The sequence below is a fragment of the Gouania willdenowi genome, chromosome 10 (genome assembly GCF_900634775.1).
Source record: "Gouania willdenowi chromosome 10, fGouWil2.1, whole genome shotgun sequence".
Lineage (NCBI taxonomy): Eukaryota > Metazoa > Chordata > Actinopteri > Blenniiformes > Gobiesocidae > Gouania > Gouania willdenowi.
The window spans coordinates 32,676,548-32,685,924 of NC_041053.1; the positions used below are offsets into that span (position 1 = coordinate 32,676,548).

General features: G+C 38.8%; 1 protein-coding gene across 1 annotated transcript in view; it reads right to left on the reverse strand.

Annotated features, from left to right (window-relative positions):
* Positions 1–656: 656 nt before the first annotated feature.
* Positions 657–9,377, reverse strand: part of bend4 (BEN domain containing 4) — a 10,797-nt gene continuing 2,076 nt past the window's right edge. Inside the window, exons 2-6 of the mRNA XM_028459711.1 lie at positions 6,133–6,717; positions 3,626–3,717; positions 3,455–3,481; positions 1,555–1,795; positions 657–931 (exon numbers count right to left, since the gene is read on the reverse strand). Of these exons, the coding sequence (XP_028315512.1) occupies positions 693–931; positions 1,555–1,795; positions 3,455–3,481; positions 3,626–3,717; positions 6,133–6,717 (1,184 nt within the window). The 3' untranslated portion in view covers positions 657–692. The remainder of the gene's footprint in view (positions 932–1,554; positions 1,796–3,454; positions 3,482–3,625; positions 3,718–6,132; positions 6,718–9,377) is intronic.

Sequence of the window (9,377 nt, forward strand, 5' to 3'; positions counted from 1 at the left end):
GTCCTCGGGGTCACACGTGACTTTGTTGGTATTACACTAGACCTGCGTCTTCACGAGACAGTTAATCCAGTACTTGAAGCACCACCTCTCGCGATCAGGAAGGGTGAAATAGAACCTATTTTGCACACATGAAACATCAGGCACAGAGCAGTTTTAACCTAAATCACAATTAAACCAAAAGAAGCAGCATTTTCAAGTTAACATCTTCGTCCTCAAATAAGCCATTTTTTAAAATAGTTTTTCTAAAAGAATATAATGGAAATGTAACGTGCAAATACTTCCATCAAAGGGAATGTATGTAAAGGTACTCGATCAAATGCGACATCTGATGACATGAGGTGCAGTCAGCCATCCATTTGTAATTTGGTCATTGACACAAAACATCCTGATGAGGTAATTCGAAAACATCTTTAAAAAAAACTGCAAACAAAAAACTCAACTTATAATCATACATGATCATTAAAATGTAAAACTATAGAAAAAGTACATGGAAGACTCAAAATGTGTAAAATTGAACTATGCTTTTCTGTTAAACTCTCCCCAAAGTTAACTTCAAGTACAAAAATGGCAAAAAAGTTATAAAACTATCTAAAAGCTGATATGTGATAAACATCTGGAATGTTTCCTTCACTCTGTAAAGTGACAGTAAGAGGTCGACATTTTGGGATATGTTGTCGTACGGCTACATTTCTTCAATCCGACTGGCCGTTCTGGCAGCTTTTAAAGTAGAGTTCCTCCTGTGAGAGGTGGCTGTCTAGGCCATCCATGTAGAGGCTGCTGGTGCTGGTGCTGCTGCCGCTGCTGCTCAGGAATGTTCCCACGGCCCTGCCCTGACGGGCGTGGCCCACGGCATCGCTGAACACTTTGTTTATCTGCTCCTCTGATGGCATCCACCAGTCTGGGTTTGAAGCACAGTGCATCCGGATGAACTCTGGTTTAAAAGATTTAAAATGACATGACTTTAAAATTGAATCAATATCTTTGACTTTAAATAGTAATTCATTGAATTCAGATTATCAGTAGTTTGAGGAACTCCCCTCTATACTCCTAGGGGTGTCCCAATCGGTTATTAATATTATAAAAAAAACAAATATTGGAATATATCGGCCTACATCTTAGATTCTGTACCCCTGAATGCTTGTGTAGAATTATTATTGAGGAACTAGACTTGGTACTACTGGTGTTTTGCATCCGGAGCAGTCTGCTGTGAAGGAAGCGGAGAACCTTGTAGCTTTACATATATTAGGGTTATTGATTATGTTAATGAATCTAGTCATCTGTGTGAGGTGATAAAAGAAATTAAGACTGATGTCCAGGTCATTTGAAACACCAGCATTAAAAGATCTACGCTGACAATCTAAAATCTCTGATACATCTTTTGTTATTATTTGATTTTAAATTTAAGTAGGGGTCTTCTAATATATATTTTATTGATTCTAAGGTCTTCTAATATATATTTCTATTTATTTTGTTCAACTGTAGGATAAGATGAGTTTGAATCCAAGCTTAGCCTTTAGCTCTGAGGAGCAGAGGCTAATGATGATAAACGCATACCTCTGAGGCAGCTAACTTTGACAGGGTTGAGGGGTCGTCTCTCCAGGCCCGGCTCTGCAGAGTGAACCGAGCGCTTCCTTTTGCCCAATCCACAGGAGAACTTTAGCTCGTCTGTGGTGAAGACGTAGCGGATAAGATAACGCAGCAGTCGTCTTCCATCGTTCTTGGAGGAGTTTACTGCTTCGTCCCACTGCTTGTTTGTGATATAAAGAGGGTAATTCTCCAGAAGCTGCTTACTGCCCTAAAGGTAAGAAGAGAATAGAAGCAAAACAAAGATGGAACAGTTTTTTATTGGGTTTAACGTTTAAAACCTGGTCGCAATAACTTCAAAAAAATGGATGCCATAGCATGTTAGCTGACCATGGCTACTGCTAGCCCTCAATTAAAGCTGGTCGGACCATATCATTTATGCTGCAGCCGTAATATAATTCAAAAGTTCTTCTATGATTTAAATCAGTGCTTCTCAACCTGCGACCCCCAAAATAAAGGTGCCAGAGACCGGGGATCCCCACTGTACCTGATGGTGGTTGAACACAGACATGAACATCCATAAAGTCAGCAAAATGATGGTCCATTGTTCTATGAATCTGTGATAACCACATTTCTTTATTTACCTAAATAATATCCACAGAAATCCAGGAGGTTTATTATTATTTGTGCCATAGTATATAGTCATCTTAAAGATGTAATTTCTTGTTTTAATCAGAAATTTAAAAAATGGGTAAAAAGTGACCAAAAAGGGTGGAAAAGTTCCTGAATTAAGGTTTTAAAAAGCACAGGAATTTGGTTAAAAATTGCAAATTAGAGTAACCAAAAAATAGACAGAAAAAGTGGTGAAATGGGTGCAAAGTGTTAATATTGGCTTAAAAGTGGCAAAAATGGGACAAATAATGGACATGAGAAATCGTGAATGTGGATAAATTGGCAAAAATAAGTATGAAATGTGGTGAAAAGGGTTAAAAGTGACAATAATGAGTCAACATATGCAACTTTTGGTGGGAAAAGTGGTGGAAATGTGGTGGAAAAGGTTTATAAGTGCCAAAAACGTCTTGAAAGTGGAAGACATTTGCAAAAAAGGCATTAAAATTTGATGGAAAAGTGGAAGAAATGGGAGTAATGGAGCAAAAATGCATTAAAATGAGCAAAAATATGGCAAGAAAAGGTGATGGACATAGGTTAAAATATGGCAAGTTTGGTGTAGTTACAGTAAAGATAAATATTCCAAGCTTCTTGAAGGCATGTAGCGACACCCTCATTAATTTTGTCGATTAATTTTGAAATGTTTAATTTCTTAAAAAAAACATTAACAGGTTTGTTTACTTTCGGTGTTGACTGACCCCTAACCTTTTGTTGGGTGTGCAGCCCGTGCAGCCAAACCCAGAGACATACTGTGTGACGACGGAGGACAGAATATTAGGCAGAAAGTTTCACTTTAAAAAGTTGCCTGACGTCTTGTGATTTGCAAAGCAAAAAAGTAATCCTTGATGGTTTTTTATTTATTTTTTTTACAGTATATCATTGAACCTTTGTTCATGCAACAAATTTACAACTTATTTTCTTGAAATATTCATTCTCAAAGTGGTAGGCCTACACTTTAACATATAAGTCTGGTTTTTGTTATATTCTGTAAGTGGACATAAGACAGATGTTTCATGTGGTCATTCATAGCTGAAAGAAAGAAGTCTTTGAATTTAAATATCATTTCAGTGATTAAATTCTATCTTAATTCCATGATTTTCCATAAATAAATATCCATTACAAGCTTCAGTCTTCAGTGGAAAAATGCAATTAATCGCAACCAATTACCAAATAAATTGTGCGATTAATTAGTAAAAAACACCAGCTCTAAAAAAACACATCTTATATCTTTGTAATAAAACCAAGAAATAAAAACGCGTACCTCAAAGACTGACTGCCGTTCTTCTTCCTGTAAAACAGTTAGTTTTATTTACATTTTTTCAACACCACTTGGATGCACACTTATCAAGTACACACATTTGTATCAGTGCACGACAGAACTTAATTCTACCACAAGCATGAGTTAGCTCATTAGAACAGGCCGTTTCCTCACCTCTGTGAGCAGCTCCTCCGCCATTGGCTGGACCAGCTGGTTGTGAACGTCAAGAACAGTCTTGAAATAGTCAAGAACATTTTGACAGGGAACTGTATGAAAACAAAGGCTGATGATTAATGGACACACATGGATAAAATCACCAGAGAAGTCAGTCCAGCTGGTGCATGAACTAACAGACTGTGGATTATTCTCTTAAGAATATCGTTTTGACACTTGTTTCTTGGAATAATGAGACCAGTCATCAGATGGATGCATTGCACAGTTTGTGAGCTATTAATTGATTGAGTTTTTCTCAGAGATGTCCAAACTTCCTTTTTTAACTCTAGGACTGAGGACAAAAAGAAATAAGAAAAAAATAACACTAACATCTTCAAAAGAAATTAAAGCCTTGCAGTTTATAATATTAGTTGGGAAATATTAATATACATTAATTTGTATCAAAGACAAATGAAATTTGCTCAAAAGTTTGTTTTTATCTTAATATAAACAATTTGTTTTTTATTGACAATTTCAGAAAAGCCTTGCGCATTGCATTATGGGATGTGGAGTCCTGTAGACGACCACATAGAAGTGTTTTTACTTCATTCTTACTGTGATTTATTGTGTTTGCTCCCAAAGTGACTTCCCAACACATTTCTGAAAGTTGCGGCAAAACAATGACAGATGTTAATTTTGCAGTTCATACAGAAATCCAGCTTAAATTAAATATCTCGGAGTGACATGATATCACGGGGAATACTGAGAACAAAATAGGCATGGGAATTGATAAGAATTTAGCGATTCTGATTCCATTATCAATACTGCTTATCGATTCGATTCCTTACCATTTTTCTTATCGATTCTCATTGGTGAGGGAAAAAAAATATATAAATGGATTTCTTTGCTTTAACTATCATCTTATCTTTGTCTTTTTAATTTCCTGCAGGTATATCAGCTCTCTTTTAATCCACCAGGTAAGGCAGGTATAAAATGTTTTCACTGAATAATAATATATACAATTTGGCTACACTTTGGCTTCAAGCGTTTAAGAATATTTACAGTGCTCCGTTTGAAATTGAACAACTTCATCCAAAACTAATTCAGACATAAAACAAATAATTATTCTGTAAAAAACAACATCTTAACCAAAAGTACAGCTGCACTTATCTGTGATAGATAAACAATTTTTGTAAAGAAAAATTAGCATATTTGCCTTGTCACGAAGCATACAAGATCATTCTGAACTTAGGGTGTCTCTAGCTGCGGAGAACACCCTTTCAGATGGTGTCAAGGATGCTTGGATACAGATATTTCTCAGCTAAACTTGACACCATTGGCAATGTGTCACTCTTCATCCACCACCAGAGGGTGGCTCTGTCTTTGGTTAGGATGGGAGGAAGGCTTCTCTATAGTTGGACTTCTTGATCCACTCTTTGGACAATGTATGGCCCTATAAAATCCACGTTAACAGAATCAACCAATGAAAACGGAATTCACTGTTGAATGCAGAAATGGAGACTGCTCATTAGGTGCACAGGCCGCTCCCCTCCCGTCCTGGCTGCTTTAAACACCGCCTAAACCACCCGAAACACCATCTAAACTACGCAAACCATCACTGACTCCTAAATACAGAGCCACCAGTGCCTGTTTAACTTTACAGTGTCTGTGAATCTCCGTCCGTTTTTCGTCAAGCACCACGGCGCTCCAAGAAAACATGAGCAGCTTCACCTTCACACGCAAGCACCTCAGAGTGCTTGCGTGTGAAGACAGACAGACAGATCAAGACAGACTTTTGAGCAGCACTTTCAACCTTCTAAAGTTGATAGTAAGTAAATTATCTTGTATTTATTGATCTATGAGGCCTACACCGGCTGTGTTCAAAATGTCATCATAACTGTCTACTCATACTAAGCCTGACATCAAAATGAAGTATGTCGTGCGTTCACACAAAAAATTTAGTATGTGAGAAATACTTGAATGTATACTATATCAGGACATTTTTGTAGTATGTATGGTGGGCACACTAGTCATACTCAACTGTCCCATGACATGACAAGTCAAACATCTCGTTATCAAAAGAAAAGCATCTCTTTTTGTCTTCTATTAGCTTTTAACGCTTTGTAAATAGGGATCTTGTTTTGAAGTTAATTGTGTCAGTAACACAATGGCGGGTCTCCAAAAGTCTCTGAAATGTGTTTCCGCGAGTTTTATAGATCAAATGACCACATTTTGATATTCTACTTGGTCACTTGATCACTTAAAATGTTTTCAGAACTTTCAAAGAAGATATTTAGTGTGCTTCAGGTTTTTGTTTTTGTCTTTTTTTAATTTCAAAATCTTGGGAAACTAGGAAGTATACTTCAGTGGGAACGATAATCATCCTAACCATACTTATAGTATATAGTAGACAGTATATACTCATTGAGTTTGTAGTACATAGTACGGAGTGTGCCATTTCAAACACAGACCACATCTTTATCTAAGTGAAAAATTATTGTCCAGCACCGATCTGGAGCTTTTACCACCTGGGATGGTTTCCAGTTTGTTGCGGAGCTCCTCGTTCTCCTGCTGCAAAGACAGCACCTCCTGCTCTAGCTCCAGGCAGCGTGGACAGCAGTTCTCTTCCTCCTCATCCTCCTCAGGCAGTGTAGATGACGGGTGACCATAAGACTCGGATGGGGCCGGGGAGCCCCACCTCCCCAGGTTGTGGGTAGTAGGTGATAACCCTGAACCAGGCTCAGCAGATGGACAGTGCACATCCTCCAGACCAGAAACCTGATGCTGTTGACGCTGCTGCTGCTGCTGCTGAGGCCCTGAGAGCAGATAGTTCTGTAGGGAGTCTGTGAAGATGCGGAGAACTGCAGAGGTCCGGTGTTGGTTCAAATGGCTTTGCGGAGCCTCCTCTTCTGGGTCTGTGGTGGAAGAGCTCTCCTCACATTTGGACTTCCCCAGGGAGGAAGAACAAAGACCCCGAGTGTCCCCTAGCCTGTCCTCCAGTTTAATGCTGCTGGAAAAGGAGGAAGACGGAAGCTGCAGGAGTCGGCCATTGTTGAGGAGGCTGAGGACTCGGCTGCACTGCTGGGCAAAGGCATCCAAAATGAGACGGTTCTCTGTAACAGAGAGGCATTAGACAATGGGAGGATTCAGCATTGGAATCAAAACATATCCTCAGACTACATTTCTGTATTTAATGTAAATGTTATGATCATGTGATCTTGCAATTTCTCCCTGAGATAAAGTATTTCTGATTACCCTTGTGTGATGTTGGTATTCAAATGGTCAAGGAAGTTTGTTGCATGTAAAAGATAGATCTACTTCCATCTATCCTTCCATTCATTTTTTGACCAGCTTGTTTCTATTTTCAGGGTCGTGGGGTCTGCTGGTGCCCATTGCCAGCTCTCATTGGGCGTTAGGTGGGGGTACACCCTGGAGAGGGCTGGGTAACACAAGCAACAAGGACATTTAAGACACTCCAATCAACCAAACCGTCATATTTTTGGATTTTGGGAGGAAGCCAGAGTACTCAGAGAAATCCCACACAAGCATGATGAGAACATGCAAACTCCACTCAGAAAGGACCCAAGAGTCCACCCTAGGGCTTGAAACAAGGATTCAGGCAGAAATACAAACCCCTGCGCCACTGTGTGCCCATAGATCTACTTAAGATATCATTTGTAATCAGTTCCGCTATGTAGGTTATGCGTTTTTTTATTTGTTATCTGTTAGCAGGATTACATCAAAAGACCTTAATAAATTGACATTTTTTTTATTTTATTTCTTTAACAAAGATAGACGTCACTCCATGGAAGATTCCATTAAATTTTGGAGGGAATCCGGATCAATACACTGATTCTGGATCAGTTTCAAAAATAGAAAAACCTCTATCTCATTCAAAAATTAATATCTCGCTATACATTAAATTTGAATCAGTTATGTCGGGTTGGATCATCAATTACCTCACCAAGTTTGATCCAGATTAAATCAGGATTGCACATTTCATTTTAAAAAAAAGTCCTGATCAAAAGTATACACTATACAGTAACTATATTAGAGTCGGATACAATACTGATATCTAACTACAACATTTATTAGCACAAAAATACAGACAAATTTGACCAAACTTTAAATGAATAAACGTCCAAACTAACTAAAGTCTTTAACTGAACAGTTTTCTAAAAAAAAAAAAAAAAAACATCTTTGAATTGAGTTTTCGAGGTGCCCTGCCCTTCACTATTTACTTAGGCTATAGGACATGGTTTAAGGTTCACCCTTGTGAGAGTTTTATTTTCCTAGATTACCAGTGTTCAATTATTGTTTTTAAAGCTCCAACAGGGAAACACGAGGATTGGTGGGTATAAAGCAGGGGTTCTCAACTGGTTTCACCTTGGGACCCACATTTTTCCATGGTCATTAAATCATAACCCACTTTCTTTTCTTAAGAATTCAACCAACCAAATTAAGCTGTTGAAAACACACAAAAAAGGAACAAGCGGGTCAGAAAACGGATGGATGAATGGACACACAATCTTTTTTAAAACAAATCTATAAATTTTCTGTGCAGCATGCATTTCACAGCATGCCTGTCAAAAGAAAAGTCTGTTTCAATATAAAAGACAAGTCCAACATGAGAGACATCAAGTATTTATTCATTTTTGACCAGCTATCCACAACCCACCCAGTACAGGTACCCTTGACCACTTTTGGGTTTCGACCCACCAGTTGAGAATCGCTGGTATAAAGACTCACGTTATGAACTAACAACATGAATGTATCTGTCAGTCTTTGGCATCAGTATTTGATTGGATCGATGGTGTTATGGGGACCATGACCTTCTAAGCTGCGAGGCCTGTCTCCTTCTCTGCCATGTCCTATTTGCAGAAAAATGTCATTGCTTCTCAGAAAATGCCAACGTGATTATGCTGATCTATTGTTGTAGATGTCAGTAAAATCTAATATAACTGTACCTGCTGAGAATCCATTGAACCAAGCAGAGAAAATGAGCAGCGAGTGATTGTCCACTAACAGGCCTCTGTGTCTGGGTTGCATGGTAGTCTGGACACGTCTCATTGAGATGATCGAACACACAACACACACCCAGAACTCCATTATGATTATGAGCCTTGTGGCCACACCCACACACACACACACACACACACACACACACACACAAACACACACACAGAGTTCATTGCTGCATTGCCTCTCGCTCTGACACGTCTACCAGCCCCAGTACAGATGTGTCACATTTATTAATATGCACTGTGTGTGTTTACCCGTCGAAATGTATCTGATATCATTCGCCATCTTCCCTGCCCCCACCCTCTTTTCTTCACTCACTCCATTCTGAGGCACAGGGAGCTGAAAGCCTCATAAAATTTCATTAAAAAACAACACGCTCTGCAGAGGCAAATTTATGATGCCCATTTATTTTAATCACAACTCTTTGGGAAAGGCTTTTCAATGCAATTTGTGCTATTGTGTGCTGAACTGATTGCAGATTGCTGTGGTCTGTCTTTTTTTCTTTTTTCTATACTTCACTCCTCAGCCACAAGAGGGGCATTAAGTTGTTCCTACTGTGAAGATAAAAAGCACTTTGATGCCTCATTATCAGTGAGAACACGGCACGTTTTAGCTTGGGTTTGATGGAGCACCGGCAGCGGGAGAAATGGTTTTTTGTGTGGTGATGTGGAATGAGATCAACATCTGAGGAATGATTGAGTAGATGGACACACAGGGATCATTAACTCGGCTTACATGAACTTCTGCAAAT